At 40.1% G+C, this 22723-nt stretch overlaps 1 protein-coding gene and 1 long non-coding RNA gene across 2 annotated transcripts in view; one reads left to right on the top strand and one right to left on the bottom strand.

Moving 5' to 3' along the window:
- LOC311254842 (macrophage-stimulating protein receptor-like) overlaps positions 1-2902 on the top strand; it is a 10755-nt gene extending 7853 nt beyond the window's left edge. Inside the window, exons 10-15 of the mRNA XM_084348839.1 lie at positions 43-119; positions 206-387; positions 508-617; positions 1720-1885; positions 1973-2109; positions 2263-2902. Coding sequence (XP_084204965.1) covers positions 43-119; positions 206-387; positions 508-617; positions 1720-1885; positions 1973-2109; positions 2263-2494 — 904 coding nt within the window. The 3' untranslated portion in view covers positions 2495-2902. The remainder of the gene's footprint in view (positions 1-42; positions 120-205; positions 388-507; positions 618-1719; positions 1886-1972; positions 2110-2262) is intronic.
- Positions 2903-4594: 1692 nt separating this feature from the next.
- On the bottom strand, positions 4595-21817 carry LOC311253496. Its single transcript, XR_014621684.1, has 3 exons — positions 21668-21817; positions 21299-21398; positions 4595-4939 (listed from the first exon to the last, which is right to left on the bottom strand). It is a non-coding gene; the product is annotated as an uncharacterized lncRNA (long non-coding RNA).
- Positions 21818-22723: the final 906 nt, after the last annotated feature.

Here is a 22723-nt window from a genome sequence, read left to right as displayed (position 1 = left end):
TTGTATATTCATAACAACCATATTTTCATCGTATCCAGGCCACTTTGGGACAGTTTACCATGGATACCTGATAGACAGCAACAAGCAAGAGACCCACTGTGCTGTTAAATCTTTGAACAGTACGTGAATAGAGGTTTTATAACTGAAATCAGCACTGTATGAGCTTTGTGACTGTTGGATTAATCTTTATGCTTTGTATTAACAGGGATCACCGATTTAGGGGAGGTGGACCAGTTCTTAAGAGAGGGCCTCATCATGAAAGGCTTCCACCACCCCAACATACTATCTCTGCTGGGCATCATGCTGCCTAAAGAGGGGCTCCCTCTGGTGGTGTTACCATATATGAAGCACGGGGATGTGCGTCATTTTATCCGCTCAGAGAAGAGGGTAAGTTACGCAATGAGACATTCTGGACATGTAGGGTCATGAGTATTTACTCTGAGTTTTTACTACTTCGTTAGACCTTGGATTGGTCAGCTCTGTTTAATTCTTCTTTGTCCTCCACAGAACCCAACAGTGAAAGACCTGATTGGCTTTGCGCTTCAGGTTGCCAAGGGGATGGAGTATTTAGCCCAGAAAAAGTTTGTCCACAGAGACCTGGCTGCACGTAACTGCATGTGAGTGTGACTCAGACTGATTACTGGCCTATGACCAGTCAGTGGAGAAGCTTTGTCACACCTCAGGAGGTCATTGCAATGTCTCTTGTGGTTTTAAAGTTAACGCAATCTGAGACTAGGTTCTGCATTATAAGTGAGCGTTTAAGTTATGAACACAATTAGTGATTTGAGTTAAGAAACAAATACTACAGTGTCGGTTGTTCTTCGGCCAACTACAGTTCTTTTAATAAGACAATTATTTATCCTGAAAAATTACTCTTGCAAAGTTAATAAAACCCCAAAACAGGCAATATATAAACCTTATTACTTTTGCGTCCAGTATTTTGCATCATCCTTAATAAACTCTTTGTTTTTTATATCATTTTCAATTTAAAAGAAAGAAAGGCTCGATGATTCCACCAAATAAAAGAGTCAACAAAAAAATCTATGAAAGTAAATAATAGGTGGTGTAGTATTTCTGTTTCTTGGACTCAAACTGTGTCTGTTAGAGGTGCCCTTTGTACTGGGTTACATGAAGACATAAAAATCACAGGAAAACTGATCCTTACATTGAAACAATAGTTGACACTGTTGGCTTTGTTTGAGACAGTAACACAATATGATTGATACCACTCACTTTTTCACTATCTCTGCTCTCGGCTATGACTTTCTCAAAACAATTACGTTTTATGAGAATTTATTCATCGAGGACTTAGGAAGAGACGACTGCATCACTTAGAGACTACGACCGCACTAACACATAATCATGCAATAGCAGATGATTGGTGCTTCGCTGTAAAGGGGCTCTGTGCAACTGCTGTGTTCAGGAAACTGCAAGGAATTGCGGGGTAGCATTATCTCCTTTACTTTCATAAAGGATGGTCCAGCGTATCCGATGCTAAAGTAGATAAGAAAGTTAAGGCTGAAGCACCTTTTATTAGCATTTATAAAATTCGGCCGGCTTATATCATGGCCGCCACATAGATACTTCCGTGTCACTCTGTTACGAACCCCCCGAAGCAAAAAATACTGTTCAACTACAGCGCTTGAGTCTCGAGATGTGTCACATGAACAAAAAGCAGTTTGGGAGATGAGGTTTCCTTAAGATGCCTTCTCTCTTCAGGCTGGATGAAACCTTCACAGTAAAGGTGGCTGACTTCGGCATGGCAAGGGACATCTATGACAAGGAGTACTACAGCATTCAAGATCACAAACGGGTCAAGCTGCCGGTGAAGTGGATGGCCATCGAAAGCCTGCAAACACAAAAGTTCACAACCAAGTCTGACGTGGTGAGTGTTCCTGATCCAGCCCACTGAAACATGCTTGTTACAGCCATCATGTATGTATCTACAATACGCTGCGTATGTGTTTCCCAGTGGTCATATGGCATCCTAATGTGGGAGCTGTTGACCAGAGGTGCTAGCCCGTATCCAGACGTGGACCCCTATGACATCACACACTACTTGATGAAGGGACGTCGACTTCCTCAGCCACAGTTTTGCCCCGATGCGCTGTAAGAAATCATACACGCACCTTATAAATATCACGTCGCTTTCTGCAGGAGACTCAATTCTTTGTGGAAATATATGAGTTTTAACTTCACAATGGTCATCATTCAATAGTTCCCTCAGCTGCTTACTCATTCGCGCCTTTATTCATTCCACAGCTATTCCATCATGCTGACATGTTGGGACCCGGAGCCCGAGTGCAGACCGAGCTTCCACAGCCTGGTTACAGAAATACAACACATCCTATCCTGTCTGGAGGGAGAGCACTACATCAGTCTGAAGGTTCACTATGTCAACTTAGACCAGCCGAGGCCTTACCCATCCCTGACTGGATCTGCAGATGAGGCTGAGGCCTCAGACTTGGAGATGGACAGTCACGCTTCCAGCTGAGGGTGCAAACAAAGCCCTGAGACTCTGATAGGAGCACAGGATCTGGATTCAGGTTAAAGGAAAGCATAACCGAAAAGGGACAACTTAGCCTGGATCCATAAATCGTTGATCATGTTTACAAACCTGATCATTGTGAAAGGTTTGGCTACTGATTTAAAAGACACTGTAGGTACGATAAACTCTCATTAGAGCTGAGACAAAGCGTGAAGATGGAAGTAAATGTTCTTTTTCTACAAACATCTGAAGCACAAGTGTGAATGAGACAATATGAATGTAAAATGTGCTCTTGTTCTCATATTTGTAGAATAGGATGTAGGGTTAAATGAGACGATGTGCTGTTATATAATATATGTCTCTAAGCCTGTGTGTTAGACTGTTAGACAGGGGGTCTATAAACGCTGACATGTGCTCAGGGGTCACATTTTGATGTTTTTTGACACGTTACTTGCTTTATGGGGATATAGAATAGAATGTATAGAATGTAGACTTGCTACGAGTGACCGTGTACATGTGAAATCATCAAACTGGATGCAGAAGAACTCACTCTGCTCAGATTTAGAGCCTCTGTCAAAAGCTCTGCACCGACTGAATTATAGAGTGAGCTGTCGGTGCTGTTCAGACGTCAGCCGAGGCTGAGCAACACATCTAGTACCTGTCATCATCACTAGAGGGCAACCGACGCCTCCCTCTGAAGCACACTTGAGTTACTGCTGCAGTGAAGCTCTGCGCTACAGCAGACAGCTCAACACAAAGGTGTTACACAAACAGCAGAACCACGTTCATCTGAACCCCCCGAACAAACCTTGGTCTTCCGAATCAATCAACGTAGCATAGCATTCTGCGCAATTTGTTTCCTGCGTGTAATTAAAATGATCTCCACAGCGTTGTTGGACAATCCAAAGGGATTTTTGTAATTTATGCACTGATTTTTCAACTTTGAGACTGACAATACATTACGGTATTAAACAAGCTTTCTACCAGGGGTAATAGATCTGGTTCTTGTACACTTGATTTGTGTTATTGCTGCATATTCTCTCCCTCCATCCAAGATTGAACTGACAGTATCATATCTCTGCTCGAGGTTGCATTGTAAAGAGTGTTTTTGTACAGACAAATGGTCGATTGCGCATAGTCGTCTTGTGTCAACAAGTTAAATGTCTCCCTGCACTCGTTTCTTTCCTCCGAAAAAATCCTGATGAGCAAACGAGACAGCCTAAAATGTTTTTTGGGGGGGTGTTTTTCTGGTAAAAATGCAGCTCACTGCAGCAAAAGCAGGTACAGAAGTTCTTCGTGAAAGTGGATCATCAAAGCCAATGGCACAGGTCTGAGGCAGCTCCTGTTCTCTGCCAGGTGGATGAGAGAAAAAAGCACACACTGTTAGAGGTCTGAATTATGTCAGCTCAACCAGAGTGAAAACTGCATGCTTCTGCCTAATCTGTGTATCTAGCATTTGTAATACTCCCTATGAATAATTTATGGATCTAAAAAAAGATTTTTTTATCCCTTTGCCTTCAGGTACGGAAAAAGGTGGCAGTATTAACGACAAGCTCTGGTCGTGTTCGGGTGGAGGTTCAGGATTTGGAAATTAGGTGATGTTTGCATCTTAAGACTGAGCAGGAAGCCAAAGTGATGTACAGTATATGTCGATGTCTTTTTATTTAAATCATGCAGAAGCAAACACAGGATGTAATGTGTTGAAATAGTTGCTGGTCAGTTACTGAATCTTTCCTGTCAATATCATCCGTGCTTTTTAACCTGCATGGTGTTAGGCTCTTTTAAAATGATATAGGCTGAATTTTTTAGCGGCTCTCTAAGTGCTTCTGGCATTAATCTATAGGCGTTTGAACACACTGAATTATTTATTTTTCTTGCCTGAGTTATTTAATTGAAAAATAACCTGCAGATTACCTATAACTGCCCATATTAGCTGGAAAACAAAATGAGCCCACATCATATAGTCTTGCATGGTCCAAGTTCAAATTTAATAACAATATCGCTAAAAATAAACACTGACCACATGTTTTTATCGTCAAAAACTAGAAAAGTAACAGGAGGAAAAACACATTATAGTTCTTTATTTCCTTATTTACACAACGTTTAATCATATACAATTGCCAAAAACAGGTGTTTAGGTGGAAAAACAGCCTAATCAACGAGCAAACCACATTAAACTGCATAATCTTGCATTATTTCCAAGTTTAGGGCTTTAAGAATTGACATTGCTGTATTTAAAATCTCATTGGCTTCATGATGCATCATCCAGGGGTTAGCATGTAAGTGGCTCAGGAGAGGGGAGAAAGAAAAGAGAGTGGGTCACTCTACACGATCACTCATTGGATGTTGTAGGCTCCAGGACGGGTGTAGACGTTCCTATCTACTCAAACAAGCTGTCAATCGAACAGCTGCCATCTCAGGAGCTCCGATGTAGAGGGATAATGGCATCTGCTGTGAAATGAGAGGTTATAAAGTGTTAATAGACCGCATATGATGAAGGGGAGGTGAGGAGACATGAACCCACAGTTAGGAAAAGACATTTTTGTACCTGTACCTCAGCCGAGTGGAACAGACAAATAAAGCAGAATTTATCTTTCAAGTGCTATAAAGGCTGCCAGGTGTGCTGGTATTCCAGCACTTCAAGTCTTTAAAGCAAGTGTCTAAATAGATTTCAGAGCAGATTTGTCCTCTAACTCTTTATAATGTCAACTTGCAGAGTGATCTTTTAATTAACTTGACAGTGCAGCTTTTGGGATTGTACGAAGCCGTTGGCATTTGAAATAAAATCTGGCATGAAACAAGGACACTGGCATTGAAATCAAAACTTGAAATGAGAAATTTTTTGGCATCAGCTTTGGGACTGAAAAAGTTATTTGGATTTTTTTTTTCTCTGTTCAAAAAAATGTCTTTCTTACGAATTTCATTATTTTATTAAGTTTTATATGTCAGACTGAGAGTTTTTTTTTTCATACGCCTGTGTTTCCTTTTTCTGTTCAGATTTTGATTTCAGTGCAGAACTAATGTTGCCAGGTATGACCCTTTGAACAGACATGAGGTGGTTGTTAAGGGAGAAAGTAAGCAGTCAACTATGTGTGGATAAACGTGTGCTGGTAGACTTCAGGTGACACATCGTTGACTTTATTAACTCCACCTGCAGCTCATACCAACAAAAGCAACTGATGACCGGAAACATTCAAAGAGTGTGTCAGTTTTATCACCTGTGATTTAAAATTTAGGCTCTGCAGAGCTTAAAGGAATAGTCCACAATGTATTCAGCATTGCACTGTCACAAAGTTGGGGGACTTGATTACAGAAGAAGGGTCAAAAATGAAGCAGCAGAGGCAGAAAGATCCTAAACTACTGTAGTTGATATAATGGGTCAAGCTCTAAAAACACTGACTACACTTCCCACAATGCAACCCGAAAGCATCTTTTTAGATCCTGCGCTTTTATTTCCAACACCCCACACCCCAAGCCAGAGACAGTCCCCTTTAATTCAACCAAGTCGAATCCGATATCAAAACATATTTTCATCTGCTATCCAGATTTTTGTATATCCACATCAGATTGCACTCACTGATACCAGCCATCTTTTTCATGAAGATCAGTGCATTATTATCCAAGAAATTAACAAAGTTGAAAAAGACCCTACATAATCTTGCAATGTAAGAAAGAAAGTAAAGTAAAGGGGGGGGAAAAAATCCTAGATCCGTTCCTTTATCCAGATCTGCATCCAACCAACCAACCAACCAACCAACCAACGGACAAACAGACCTCGGTGGAGGTAATAAAAACAGCAGGATAAGACAAGATAAAACAAACACTTCAAGAGGAAGCAATGATAAAAACATGTATGTTACGATTTCCCTTGAGAGTGTCATCAGATTTAGAGCTAACACCTTCAGGCGGACTGTGCCTTTTAGTCCTGACCTCATGAGCAATCAAGAGGTTTGAGTCAGAGGATCCAAGGGACCTAGATGCATTTATAGTCTCTCATACCACGTTCATGTGGAATTGAGGCTGATGGGTGATGCCCTTTATCAATAACATTTGGGTGAATTTACAATGAATGACAGACTTTCGCTGACATGAGGCATGTTTGCTTTTTCATGCACTATGTGTACAGTCAGATATGTGTACGGCTGCTTCCAGGAACATCCTGGCTTCCCACCTGTTTTCGATGTTTACATGAATAGTCAAGACAACTCCACATGTCCACACAAGGAGCAAATTGATCTTCATGAGTATCATCCTCTTTAAAGAAATTTGTTGCCGTCGGGACAAATAGACACATAATTACTTGAGGCAAGATTGAACAACCCGTCGGTGGATCAATGAAAAGCCTGGTTGTATTGACAGAGCGAGAGAGACACACACATGCACACACACCACCCTGTCCAAGCCCAGTAGCACAGTGTGGGGGAATATCTGCACTGAACAAGCTGAGAGCAGATCCCGAAAGTGTCTGGTCTAAAATTCCTTTTGTTGTCTTCAAGTGTATATATTTATAAATATTTTACACTTTTATTTCACACTGCCCTGGTTTTGAAGCAGGGTACGGTCGAAATCTGCGAAACTGCAAATATCATACAGCAGCTGTTGTGTGATCCATGACAAACTGGACAAGGCAAAAAGAAACTGTGGCTGCTTCCTGTTAACGGAAACGGGAGAACACGAGAAAAGCATGATTAGGACGGCCAATTAGCACCTGTGTAGCTGCCAAAATATAAACATTCAAAATCAGCTTTTTGTACGTATATTTCCTTTTTATCCAGCCAGGTAGGTGCCAGATATGACTGGCTTAGCTAATGATGAGATGAGTGAGCTTTAGCCCTCTGGATATGCAAATTCATTATGATGAAAGCTAAAAGTGTGACCAAATATATTCAACATTCGGTTTAGGTGTGATCGCTCTCTCTCTTACTTGCTGTCTATTGACTGATCAGAGACACTGCTGAGAGTTCACTGGCTTACACAGACACAATCGCAAACGCACATGCTCTGCCCACGTGTCCATTGATACCGTTCGTCTGGGATTCATTCGTGTACCTAGGATCCAGTCGTTTCATGAGCTTTTGCGGTAGTATCTGGCATCAAATGTCCTGCACTGCACCACTTGGTAGAAGAGCGTTTGAGGAGTAAGGGAAGAATAAAAAGCCTTGCATGATTCACTGTTGTTGTGCCTTCTCTTGCAGGTGTTTTGGACTGGGTTGTGTGCGTATTCAGCGTCTGAAGTTTTTCGTTGCTCAAGGTCTCTGAGTTTTTCGAGGTGTTGTGGAGAAAATGTCTGCAGAGGAAGACGAGGAAAGAAAATATAAGAATGTATGTTGGGTTCGTCATTGGTTTCTCCAATGTTTTTGTGTTTTTCTCAATATTTTAATCAAAATGAAGAATCTCCAAAATGGCTATAATAATGAGTACGTGTTTACGTTAAGTCTGGTCCCTGAAAATCAAACCTATAGCAGGGTCTGCCATTTTGTGTATAAAAAAAAAATCACACATTTTAATCACCATTTTTCTTGAGCAATGGACATGATTCTTAAAAGCCTCACATCCTGCGCAAAAAATATCTTGCAAGTGGGTTTGTAGCCTTTCTCACACTTTTATTCTCTGAATTGAATCTGCTATCCTTGAGCTTGTGTACCATCAGTAGATACCTGAATAGCGAGGCAATCTTCCTCCCTCTGCCTTGCTCTTCTCCATTGTTGCATTGCATTCAGAGGGAGGATGAAGAGCTGGGAGGTCACAGATGGAGAGAAGTGTTATGTTTGTTCCCGTATCTGCTCGCCGAGTGAATGTCTCCACAGATGGGATTATATTGAAAGGCAAACACAAATTTGCAGAGCAATGAAAGCACTTTGGAGGCACAAGGCCACACCAGGCGCATAGCTAACTGTACTTGTGAAGAGTTTTTCATCATCCATCTTGGTATCTGTATGCCAGGGTGTTCTGTAGCTTTAACATGCTGCGGCAAAGATTCATGTCATACACACCACATACTGAATATGTTGTATGTATGCATTAATATAAAACACATTTCTTTAGCAGTCATTCTTAATTATTTTCCACACTGTTAAACGGCACATTAACCAGAAAAATGTGTATTGACGTTCGAGCCAAGCAATGTATCTATATCGTTTTAGTATTGAACTTACCGGACTGTTCTACTTGTACTAATACTTGCCTTTACCCACCTAGTCATTATATCCACATTATCAAAGATTATTAATCAAAAATACTGTTGTGTTAAAGGTGCACTATGTAGTTTTGGGGAAGAAATTATAATCAGAAGAGAAGGAACTTAAACAATAACAATAAACAAACTGTCTTTGTTTTCATGACTGAAAAAACTTTTGTTGTACTATTACCTCAAAATTCTGATTTTTGAATTTCTTCTCCAAAACTACATAGTGCCCCTTTAATATTTTGTGAAAGTATCAATAGTCATGAAACAATATTGTCGAGTATTTTGTCAAAAATATTGTGTATTGCAATATAGCCTAAAAATCTTGCAGTATTATTTTAATGCCTTTTTACCCAGCCCTAATCCACATAGAAAACTGTAGAAAATGTGTGTGTTCTCTCTCTCTGATGTAAAAGATACACTTAATTACATCTCTTGCATCTCAAGATTTGTCCTGGCGCTGGCTTCAGTCTGTTAGATTGTTTGGACTGTGCTTTAGCCCATGGTATTTTTGGGTGACAGGATAAAATCCAGGTGAGTCATACTCATGGCACACTGACGACTCGCTCTTCCTATCCAGTTGAGTTGGTTATGTTAATTAACGCAACATTTGGCAGTCACTGTCTGCAAGAGAGCCAACCAGACTACTCTTAAACAACCAGCTGGAGATTTTTACCTGAAGTCAGGACGAAGACAGCACCGGCACGCATTCACTCGTTACTGTTCCTCATGAACATTGTACAACTGCACACTTGGCTGCCATTTGACAAATCAACAAGCATGACTATGTAAACCGTCACATTTTATCTTCCTTGTTAAGTTTACTGGCATAAGTTCTTACTTCATACATTGCAAGCTGTTTTCATCTCCAGATTCAGATATTTTGGTTTCGCTAACCAGGACGGCAAATATAAGCAATGACATCAAAAAGCAGCCAGGCAGTGCTTCAAAGCTGTTGGCCTCTTTCAATCATATTTAAAAGGGAACTCCCAACATCAGTTAGAGTAGTGTATCATCTGCACGCAGAATGTGTACAGGGACAGTGTTGTGCACGTTCACACTTCACAAGAACTAGTTCAAAGTTCAGTTCCCACAGAGTTCACAGCCCCAGAAATGAACTAGTAAATGAAGCAAACGCATCACAAAAATTATTTCAGTGAAATTATTACATTTACTTGTTATCACCTGACCTCTTTGTCGACTGTGATTTATATGACATACGAAATATCTCTCTAAGGCTGCTTGAAAAGTTGGCATATATTGCTTCATATACGCAGTATAATTGTGTGGTATGTGCTGGCTCTATGGACTGAGCTGGCATCTATAGCTTTGCATTTTCTTCTCTACTCTGACATGAAGCTGCCCAATAATTCATTATTTACACATACCTGTAAATAGGGTTGGTAGAGCTTGGATGTGCCGACTCAGCGTAATAGATTTCTTCAGTCAAAGACTGCATCACCGCTATGGTGCTATTTACTTTAATCCCATGAGGTATTGAAGTCTCAGCTACCTAAGGCGTGAGACTAAAATTAGTTAACAAACCATGTTTTCTTTCTTATCTTGAAGTACCACAGGATCAATTTAATATTCCCCGCTTCAAATGATGTTTTTATTTTTGACCCTCTGACAGCCAAAGGTTTCTTGCAGTAGCTAATTGATTACTTGCATCAAAAACAGACTTCAGAAGGCTTTCTTTATTATACACCCATTTACTTTTTCGACGGACTGTCCTGACTTTAATGTCTGACATCTCCTTTGATAAGTTAGACATATTTTAAGTGTGTCTTGTTGTGTAATTGATTGACAAGGAGCTGATTATTCTGTTTAAATAAAGTAAAATACACAGTAATTTTAAAACATATACAAAGTGCATTCAATAACCGCATTAAGAAAACCTTTGAAATTGGACTAAAGCCATTTAGAGCAACAGGTGGGGTAAATATGTCACCAGTTCGACTATAGGCTGTGTTTCTAACTGAATGAAATGAGCACATAAAAAAAGAAAACAGAGGTTAATCAGGTGTTAATCAGGCTAGTCAATGACTTGCTCACATTTTACAGCAAGCACTCGAGTAAGTCCTCCTTCATCAGCCTCAGTAACAATTTGCTCCGACAAGGGTTCTGGCTCCTTCAAATTGTAAAAATCACACTGCAACATTTGCTGAGACTGTGTCAAGTTTTTCGTTCACACTGGGCTCCAGCTTTGGAGGCAGCTCAACAGTATGTGAGTGATTTCAGTGTCTGGTGTGAACTGCAAAGGATTTACAAAACCTTCAGCCATTTCCTGTCAGCGTTATAGCATGTAGCTTCAGGCAAACTGGACACAAACCATACTTGTAACTGAGGCATGAAACATTTTCCAAAGCTCAGTGAAGGACACAAATGCAGGAAGAAGGCACTAAAATTTAACAGTATGAAAGGATTACTATCATAAAATGTCAAAACTGTGCAATATTTTCTCCAGTTATTCCTACTTCAACTATGAATAAGAAAATCTCAGTATTGATTAAATGAAAATGACAATGACACACGAGGGCCTCCAGTGTTTTAACCTTTTGCCTTATTAAAACTGGATGGTGACGAATTATTGCTTCACAGCAGATATTTAGGATGCTCATATGCGAGCCTGGGATGACACAATCAAATTAACATACAACATACATGTCAAATTTAGATTAACAGTTCAAGTAAGCAAGCAACTATATTTTTTGAGTTCTTCATAGATGCAATAATGTATAAACATACATGAAGACAACACAATAAAAGCAGAAAGTCAAATGGGAGAGCGTTCCAGGAGCCACAACCTCAAAAGCATAGTCTCTTTTAGTTTTAAGCCTCGATTGAGGAACTACCAGCAAACGCTGATCGGAGGACCTTGGAGACCTGTCAGTGGCAACGGGCTGCAGTAGATCTGTGATGTAACCATGCATAGCTCAGCAATCACAAGGGCTTTAAACTGAATTTTGTACTCGATGGAGAGCTGGTGGAGAGCAACCAAAGTCGATGCCATAATGAGACCTGTTGGAGGAACTGGTCAACAGTTTAAGTGAGTTACTGTCTGTCAAATGCAGTAGACTGCAGGCATGAAGATAGCTGGATGAAGTTTATTCAGGATGAAGGTAACACAAGGAACAGGCAAACTCAACAGCAAGACCAGGCAGACTCAGCAGCAGGATCACAGAAACTGGACAGATGGCTCGACGTTGACTGAACAAAAGGCTGGACCTTAATACAAACTAAACTAACAAGGGGATGTGATGCAGGTGGAGTGAGGCGGAGAAACAGATGAGGGAAATGAAAGGAAAAACACTGGAATGAGGGACGGGCTAATGAGGTAGATGCAGTGCAGGTGTGGAAGGAAAGCATCCATGGGAAGAGCTCAGGTAACAGGGCCCCGCCCTAATCAAACATACAAGACAGGTGTGGAGGGAGAAGCAGGCTGGTGAGGGGATCAAGAATACAGGAGGGAAAACAGAACACTGGAATAAGGGCAAAAGACACCACAAAACCCAGAAAACACATGTTCCAGGAACACACCAACACGTTAATATGAGATCTTGCCAATGGTAATTATGTGGAAATATCAGTGGGCTTCAGAATGTGATTAATATGAATAAAGCTTTCAATAAATACAGTTGGGCTGACCAGACAGTGCTAGACAGACACTGAAGCCAAAGTCACAACAGAATGCAAAAAACTAGTCTACAACCGCACGTTAAGTCATTTGTCTCAACGTTCATTTAACTTCTCTATTCACATGCCCTTTAGCTCTGGCTTGGTTCAACACCGACTCATTAGGAAAAAAAATGATGTGTGTCTTTTCTCTTAAACATGTTCCTCTGACCTGCATGCCTTTGACCCTTGGGACACCTGGAGGAAATATGTGGCTCAAGCACGGGCCCACCTTGACGTGTTGCAAGCCTCTGTTGCTCTCCTGAAATGCCAAATACTATTAGTGCGTGTTATTCTGTGACAAAGCGTCATCAAGCCGCCCGCGTTAACGTTCTTATGTTATTGTGTCTTGTGGATGACAGCAGCAGAAATCAATCACGTTGGCTGTCGTTAGTGGGCTTTAACGCGTTTGTAGACAGAAAAAAAAAATGTGGATGAGAGAGATTTCTTTCTGTTATGCTGATCTGTATTTGTCTTCCAAAAGCCCTGTTGTGGCTTGTGAGCCTGTTGCTATGACAACCACCATTTGATACCAGTGGTGTGTAGGAAGGCAGAGAGATATGGTTGAAAATTAGCAAACTGCTTTATGCATGTTTTATAATCTATTCATAATTTTCATGTATGCCCATTCGTGTCAAGGGAATAAATAAAATGAGTTTGGAAGAGCGATACACATACTCCAGAAAAAAAGCATTCATTCAAGTATCCTGAACAACACGCTGGGTCATATTCCTTCCCATGATTAATTCAAGGATTATTATACTGTATATGCCTCAAAGTGAATACTGTGAGTACATTGCGTACATATTTTTCTTTCATTAACTCTCTGAATTGCATCTTTTGCTCATGTTCCTTACGGAAATCAGGTGTGACCGACATCTCTCATGAGAATCAAAACCAACTCAGTCCCTGCAAGTAACATATTTCCAATTTGCTTAAAAATCTGCCTTTATCATCAATATTTAATCTAATATATATTCCTAATGGTAGCCTATGTAAAAGGGGGCATTCAAATTTTGACTTGACACAGTAGTGGATAGATGAAAAGTTGAATGACGGTTCAGGAGAAGGGTCATAGCTGTATCTGTATTTGTAGTTTTATAAAACAGTTATCAATAGAAAACAATCTGCTGATAAATTAGAACTGATAAAACTACACTGACTGTCATTTATATGCTAACTAAATCATCGTCTTTCAGAAAACAAATATTACCATATTTGCATAAATACAGTCTGCTAAAGCTGTTTTAAATAACTGTGGATATAGCACACTGTATGAAGTGCAATAGTTGTGTATCAGTGGAAGCCGGCAGCAATTAGGAAAAAGATCCTCACTGTTTATGAAAGTGGTTAAGTGCCGGTGCAGACCCAAAGGCAGCCCTCATAAACTCTGAATTAGCACAAGAGAACTCGGAGATAAATTGCCTTTCCACATGAGCAGGGAGACTACAGTAATTACAAGGATATGAAACCTTTACAGGATGTTAATTTATTTGTTGTTGCTGCTTTGTCCCGAGAGCGTGAACCAATATAAAATGTACCAAACTACTAGAATCAAACATTTTTCACAGTGAAAGTCTTAAAGAATTAAAAGTTGGTCACTCAGTTACATAAGCAATGTTACAGCTTTGCTCATTTCTTTTCAGTGATCTTCACTATTAAATGATTTGTCTGTTTGGACTGTTTGACAAAGAAATCGCAGATGCACCACCAGTTACGAGCTGATCCCCGTTATGGACATCCGGCCTTGCTGTGTTGTGGTAGCTATGGTAACCTCAAAGAGCACCAAATGTTCTACTTGAAGTGTGAGGGTATCATCTGTGTCACTGTACGGAGGCAAAAAACGGTCGAAATCAACACCAGTTCTCCAACTGTCTAGATGATTTACTCTTAAAGGGTCGATCCACCCAACTTCCAAACAAACATATTCTTGCATTTACCCTCAGAAATATGTATATAATTCTGGTCTGATTCGCTCTCAGAGATTTCTTTTTCATTTTGACTATTTGTGTCCACATCAAGGATTTGGATTACACAGAATAACAGGGCCTATTTTTTTCTGGAAACACACTTTGCTATTGATTTTTCCCCCTAAATGTTCAGTGCTTTAAGCAGCACAAGCTTTCACTTCCATCATTGTAGATAGATAAATCCTCCATGTTACTTCATAACATATAATACAGTATGTGTTTTCTTTACATCGTAAATTACAAATCAAAGTATGCATCCTGGTTGTGGGTTTGATTTGAAGTTCAGAAGAAAACTTGCAGCAAAAATCACTGACACACATGGACTAAAATAAAACTAAAGTTGCTGGGCATTTTTTCTTCTTAAAGGGTAAGTTCAACCGGAAATGAAAAAAGTTTCTTAGTCCTAAAAACATTTAAGAAACTTAACAGCAGCGAAGCAGCACCACAACTTTTTAAACATTAAAAAAATATATATATAACAACACACACACACACACACACACACACACACACATACACACAACACAAACACACACAAAAAAACATAAAATTACACCTACAGCTCCTCTGGCATATTTCAAGTGTCTGGAAGCCCCAAGATCCCAAATTCATTTGAAAAGACGTTAATTAAATCCTTGACAGACGATCAAGCTTGTGCACCCACTTCAGATGGGGTGCGCACTAACACTTTTAGTTTAGCAGCTACAGTAAATGTTTCAGCTCAAAAAGGGTATAAATAACATCTCCTCATATCAATTTGGGATCTTGGGGCTTCCGGAGACTTGGATTACGCCGGACGAGCTGTATGGAGCCATTTTTGTCCACCTCTACTTCACTTGTTTAAGGGAATGCTGCAACACTGTTTTGCTGTAATAAAGGCTGGTCTAGTCATGATTTTATTCATCAAAAAAAAAGAAACATTCCTCTCACCTCTCAGTAGATAAATCCTTTTTTTAAAGATCCTCTTATATTTCTTTTATCGCTGAAAACTGTCTTTGACTTCATGCATTCACTTACACTTCAACGTTTGAAATTACCAACAGGGTTCTTCAAAAAGAATTCAGACTGCATGACTCCAGATCTGCTACAGATTGTCAACATGTCTCTTCTCTCAGGCGCCTTCCCCCAAGCCATGAAAACTGCAGTCATTAAACCACTCCTGAAGAAGAACAATTTAGACACACTGGTAATGAATAATTACAGGCCCATATCAAACCTCGCAATTAAATCATTGAAAAAGTATCTAATAATAAATGGCTGTTTTGATGTCTTTCAATCAGGATTTCGATCACATCACAGCACTGAGACCGTTCTTGTCAAGGTCCTCAATGACTTTCATTTCATTCATCAACACAGAGGCAAAATTTCAGTCTTAGTATTGCTGGATCTCATGGCTGCGTTTGACACAGTCAACCACAATATATCACTGGACCGACTGGAAAACTGGGCGGGACTCTCTACTGTAAATGATACAGACTACTTTGTGTCTATAGGTAATTACACATATACGCAGATGAAAATGACATGCATGGTACCCCAGGGCTCCATTCTGGGCCCTCTGCTATTCAACATTTACATGCTCCCTCTAGCTCATATAATGGAAAACAACAAAATATGTTACCATAGTTATGCAGACAACACACAAATTTGCATAACCATATCATCAGGGGAATATAATCACATACAAACACTTAGTAGATGCATTGCACAAATCAGTGATTAGATGTACCAGAGTTTGCTACAGTTAAACAAAGATAAGACTGAAATAATTGTTTTTGGAGCAAAGGAAGAACAACTAATAGTTTCTGCTCAGCTTCAATCTGTACTGTTCATTCTTTGCTGCTGAGGAGATTCCCATGCCGCCAAGCCCTCCACCTGCTGATGCTGTGTTGGACTTGGAGAACACCGATGAGAGGAAATACCCAGATTTAAGAAACATTGGTTCTCCTTCTCTGGATACAAGGCAGACCCAAAGCATCTCAACCTGTTTCCCGAGGAGGTTCCATCGCCCCCAAGCCCTCCTGCTGCTGAGACTCTGATACACATGGGAGATAGTCATGAGAAGATGTAGCTTGATTTGAAAGACACAGGGTTTCCTTCTCCAGATGAGGAAGTGGCCAATTTAATGTCCCAGCCTCTCAGCGTACTGGCTTGTACGGTTTCACTGCCTCCAAGCCCTCCACCTGCTGATGCTGTGTTTGACATGGAGAACACTGATAAGAAGAAGTACCCAGATTTAGCAAACATTGGGTTTCCTTCTCTGGATGACAAGACAGATCCAATACAACGTATCCCATTCTGTTGCACCATGAGGTTCCACTGCCTCCAAGCACTCCTCCTGCTGAGGCCTGGCTTCCCATGGGAGTCAAACATAAAAAGACGTACATGGGTCTGTCAAACGTAGGATTTGTCTGGAAGATGACACTGATCCAAAGTGTCCCATCCTGTTGCCTCTTGAGGCTCGACAGCCACCAAGCCCTCCTCCTGCAGAGGCGGTGCTGACATGGGAGAGACTGATGATAAGAAGTACCCATGCGTTGGGTTTCCTTCTCTGGATGGTGAGACAGATCCAACATATCCCATTCTGTTACATCATGAAGCTCCAAAAGACGTACCTGGGTCTGTCACACATAGGATTTCCTTCTCTTGCCTCCATTCGACACTGACGTTACAAGGTTGCAACTCTGCTGTCTTCTTTAGGGACAAACTGCTCAATGTGCAGAATTATAGGGGGCTAAAGAAAAGATCTTCAGGGCTACAGTCTTTACACTCTTTACAGTCTTCTTTCCAGGTGACAGCCATTACTAAAATTCTACTCAAATCATATACAGATATTTGTGGTGGTTTAGAAACCTGTGGATTGACAGGCAATAATCCAAATGCTTAAACTGTGAAAACCTTTTCCAGAACATGTATAGTACCAAATGCCAATTAATGGCATTTATACATACTGTAGCATCTCAGAGCAGACAGATTTTCTGAGGTGGACCCTGAAGGATACAATGGGTTATTATAACTGGGGTATTATTTTTGTAGTCGGATGAAAACGAAAATGTTCCCCTCTGAACCTGCAATTTGCAGCAACGCTGACACCCTTTCTTTTCAGTCATAACAAGTCACGTCGAAATAAAAACAAATCTGCCACTTGGTCCTTCCAGACATTTTGGTGTCTCTGTTGTCCCTCACACTAAATGTGCATAAAAACATTTAGAAATCCATTCTTACAACTTCATCATGTTTAGATGCTTTCTTAAGAATCTAAAGCAGTATAGCGACAGTTGTACTTTTTAATGATTACAGTCAATACGGTGACACCAGCGTCCATAAGCAACAAAATCAGTTTGATTGCATTGTTTTAGATTGTAATGTCCTCACTGGCCGTACGTGACACAGCACTGTGCAGCAGGACAAAGTCGTTAAGAGCTACCACCATATAGTGGTCAACGCATCGTGATATTATATCGTGACTTACTCTGTCATATAATTGAAAGTGTTTTCTGAGGAAACCTTTTGAATGTCTTCAGAAACTGCTGTAATGTAGCTGTCAAGGTCTCCAGTGATGCTTGTGAGAAGCACGCCTTCAGCCCTTCAAAGGTTTCCATCACAGACCCCATGACTATTGGTTTTGGTTTCTATGACAACTAAGTTGAACTATAAGTTGACTCATCTTTTACAAGCTTGAGTACAGGATATGTGGAGAAAAAAATACTTTGGTCAGGTAATCATCAGAGCCAAGCCTGCACTGAAAATAAAGGGAAAAAAGGAAAGAAAACCTATTTTCTTAAACCAATGAAAATAATCTTCCAGTTGAATGACAATATTTGACCTATGAAATGACTTACGCACCATGATCAAGGATACCTTGCAGTGTGTTTTGATACACAGTCCTAATTCTGCCCTCATATTGTTGTACTACAATTTATTTTGTGTCTTTTATTATTCATCTTTTATTTCAACTACCTATCTTTTATTGTTTTCATTGTCTTTGTCTATTGTTGGCTTTTTGGTTGCTTTAGTGTGCATTTGTCCCTGAATTTACTTTTTTTAGAGGGACATTATGTAGTTTTAATATTATCAACATTAATGAGGTTAAAATACAAACTAAGATCTTTTTTATTCCATAACTGAATAAAGAAGCTATTTTCAGAAGAAATTAACACTGTTTGAAGCTAGAACGGTGGTAGTAAAAGTAAAATATACAGTATAACAGTATGATATTGTGTTGTCCTTTAAGGTCAGTTTGTGTTTTCAGTAATGAAAACAAACAGAGTCTGTTTATTTAGCTTGTTTAGACATAAACACTACCCAAACCTACATAGTGTACCTTTAACATCCTCAATTTGTCAGTTACTTGAAAGCACTTTAGCTTTCTTTGAAAGGTGAAATATAAATATAGTTTGATTGATTGATAATTTCCTGTATGCCTCATCCTTTGTTGCTCAATTGGGCAGTTTTACCATTTGTGTTTTTAAGTACACTAGCGGTGCCCTTTTCAAACCCAGGGTTGGGAGGGTTACCTGGAAAATGTATGTCAAGTACAGTAGAAAACGCAGTCAGTCACGTAATCTAAGTATCACAATATTAAAATAGTGTAACTTTATTACTTTCCACAAGACCAGAGTGATGTTGTGCGAGACTCATGAAGTGTTGTCACGTGTGTGCATGTGCATAGTTACACACAAGTAAATCATTCTTTATCTAAAGATTGTAATCCTGTTAGTAATCCCCTTTTTTACTGAATGTGACTATAATCTAATTATATCTTTTTTCTGTAACTTTACTTAACTTTTCTTTTTTGTTTCCTAATTACATGTAATCCATTACTCCCCAAGACTGTTTATGCTTTTGTAGTATCTGCATGCTGACAAAAAAAAAAGATTACACCTAGAAATAGAGCTTGTAAGGTAATACAGGAGTGTTGTTTCTCGCTTCATCATCTCCTCGCAATATAATTCACAGTAAAACAGCAAAGAAAATCTGATCTGTTTAAACATAGCCCACATTCTCTATTTTAAAACTCCGACCATGAAGAGACTGCGAGGGATTTCAGATACAGGCGAGAAGACAGACATGTTGAAACAGTGAAGCAGGGGAGTCACTCGAGTCCATTCATAGACTTACAAATGTTGGATTAACCAGATGCAGCCATGGTAACATAAGGATGAGCAGAGCACTGAGTAGTTTCAGAGAAGCACAGTGAGGTACTGCCTGCGAGCTTTGTGACGCAGATTCCACTTTTGCGTGTGCTTCTACTGTATGACAGACAAAAAAAGCTTTCTTGTGAATAATTACAACTGATACAAATCACGTTAGAGGAATACACTGAGGCAGTGAGTCTCAGAGTCTTCATTTTTAGGAGATCTTTTAACCATAATTATAATACAAAAGGCAAGAAAATAATAGCGATGGCTAATAACTATTGATGAATAGGGATCTGGCATACTCATCACCTGAACAGCTGTGCTGGCTGCAACAAGTTTCTCATTTATCAGACAGCTACAGAGACTTTTGAAGGTCATATTACACATAAGTTCAATGCACTTTCAAATGACTGGGACAATTTAAACTGAGTTCTTGGCACAGCCGAAAATATTGGGGTAAACAGATTAACTGAATTAGAAGAGTTTTAATAAATGGCAACAGACAACCCCCTGAAGTAGAAATAAGGCAGCGATTACTCTGAGCCAAAGGTCAGAGAAAGATCTAGGGATATGTAGTTAGTCCACAAGGCAACAAGATTCAATAAATCCCAAACATATACAATTTAAGTACCCCTGGAGTCTCAGAGATTTGAAAATGATCCTCCAGGTTGCTTTAAGGATCTTCGGTCCGAGATTCGTTAGTGCAAAACGACTTTAATTCGTCTTTCAAATGGCACCAAACGCAGCAATACCCGTGTCCCTTAAGAGGCTGTTACTATGGTGAAAGCGCACCAAAATCCTGGATGTCAATGCTAATTTAGCCGTTGTAGCAAACACAAAGACATAAGATCATCAGAACATACAGATGTGGCGTAAACAATGAGGTGGTCTGCTGTCCTTTAAGACAATGGAAAGTGCAGTCAAGTCTTAATGCTGTCATTTATGACTTCTCCTAGACATATTGTGTCTCAGGCACTCCAGGCTGTCTCCTAAACCTTTTATCTAAAAAAATACCCAAATCCAGGGTGTACCTGAGCTCTATTTTTGACACAAACTCCCCACCTCCTCACTGCTTTTGGTGAATCAAATCTTTTGTTGTGTGCCACTGTGACAACGGGGTTATACTTACATTTACAAGTGTACTTTTTAAACCATTTCAAATTTCTCTTTCCCCCATTAAAATTCAGGTTTTTGTTTCTTGGGTTGATGTCTTAAAGGCGCTTTGAGACTTGTAGACAGCTGACATTGTGATTGACTCCCTCCTACAGGGGCGGATTGGAGGAGGATTATAAACCTCGCGCTCTAAAATAATGACAGCGATATAAGGGATTCCAGGACTCCGATTTGTGATACAGCACAACTTGTACTGCTAAGACAACCAGAGTTTTGGAGAGCCACGTGATACCGGGAGTCGGAAAAGAGAGAGAGTAGGTGGTTTTGTGGGTAGGTGGGGAGCAGGTTAAAGATGCTCCACCACTCTCTCTCCTGCTATCCCAATGGCCTTTTAGCGGCATTACTCATTTTAGGAAAGAGACACTCCTGTTACATAAGCCTACAGAGCCTGCCTACTTGCTAAAATCCCCGCAGATCCACTGTATACCTGTACATAATTGCAACGTGCTACCAGCGGTCAGATCAGTTTTCACTTTAAACTGCTCAGCTGCTGCATACACACAGAGGTCTCTGTAAAGATGAGAGATTTCTGTGATAGCGTGTTTCCTACTTATACTCTTATTTAACACCAGTCTTAACTAGCAGCATGTCCCATAAAACATGACACATGGATATTGAGTTCTCGTCCATGGCCCTCAGTGTATAACTAAAACACATTCACACACACCTGATCAGTGAAGAGTTGTGGTTGATGCCTGCTCCAGGAGTGTGTTGACAGTTGTTTCTAACTGACTTCATCACCTCTCCAGGGGCTTTAACGATATCACCTGACAAGAAGAGACAAAATATTTTTATGTCTGAAGCAGGGATACAACCTATTAATCAAGCTGTATTACTGCCTATACTTTCAGTTCATTTCAGTACAGTTTAGCTATCAACTCGCAGAGTCTTGACCTTAAATTCATCACAGACAGCAAGTTAAAATCTACAATTGTCTTAAAGACAAGAGCCCGTAGTTCATGCTCTCCACGATCAATTCAAGCCCATCAAGAAGATCTCCCTTGTCTCTAAACATAGCATTGTTGTTGGCACTGACCCAGTGAAGCGGGTGTGTGATTTTGAGATCTCTTGGTTCACTCGAGCGTTGTCTCATTCGTAGCCTGTGGGACTATCGCCTCTCCATGGGTTGGCGTTTCGTAGCCTACTTTGAAAAGGCCTGCATCAGTGTACAGCATGCAGAGCTGCGTCTCCCAGTGTTCTGCAGAGAGAAAGAGTTGTCTACCATCAGCTGCAAATAAACATGATCGGTCGGTTGTGACGTCTGTTGGATATTCTGTGATGGTGTCTTGTTTAGAGTCGGGCTGGGAAATATAGCCAAAAAATAATATCACAATTTATTTAAAGGGGCAATATGTGAGAATTTTTCTTTAAAACATTCAATTAAGATTATCAACAATATGTGAGAAAATGAGTTTTATTATCATGTAAAAGACCAGATTGCTATTGAAGTTAGCATGCTAACCAGCTAGACCCCAGCCCATTTGTAGGGTGATTGTCCAACTATCGGTCCAGGCAGGGTTAGCTAATATGTCCGCTACCTGTACGGTTAACTGAGCTTACTAGCTACTGGTAGCAACAGTTAGCAGCAACTAGCAACAACTCTGACGATATCCTGCCTAATATTTGTTTGAAGTACAAATCAGACAGCTGGCCAATTTGTACATATTGCACCTTTAATATCAATCACGATCCAAAATCTAAACTGCAATCTGTTTTCTCAACTTTGAAATGCCCTGTAGGCTATAGCCGGACATGGAATAGCCTATAAATTTCTCCATTTTCACCATTAAAGCACAACATTGCAGTCAAGAAAGCCCTGATCCACATGAAGCAGCCTTCTTCATCCAGTCAGCGTAACCGTCCAGTTGGCTATTGGTTTGGTCATGTAGCCCAGATCTGCTAGTCAGTGCGGTTAAAGATGCAATATCTACAAATTTTGGATAAAAACATTCAAAAATTCACCAAAACTATCAACAGATAGTGGGGAAACAACAGTTTTGTGTATTCACATTCTCTTACGGGGATATCTATTGAAGTTATCATGCTAACTAGCTAGCCCCTAGCAGCATTATCAAGGGATGATAGTCCAATA

Source organism: Pagrus pagrus (genome assembly GCF_965226575.1).
Source record: "Pagrus pagrus genome assembly, chromosome: 3".
NCBI lineage: Eukaryota > Metazoa > Chordata > Actinopteri > Spariformes > Sparidae > Pagrus > Pagrus pagrus.
The sequence above is the reverse complement of the archived record's forward strand: the minus strand, read 5'-3'. Positions and strand labels throughout refer to the sequence as shown.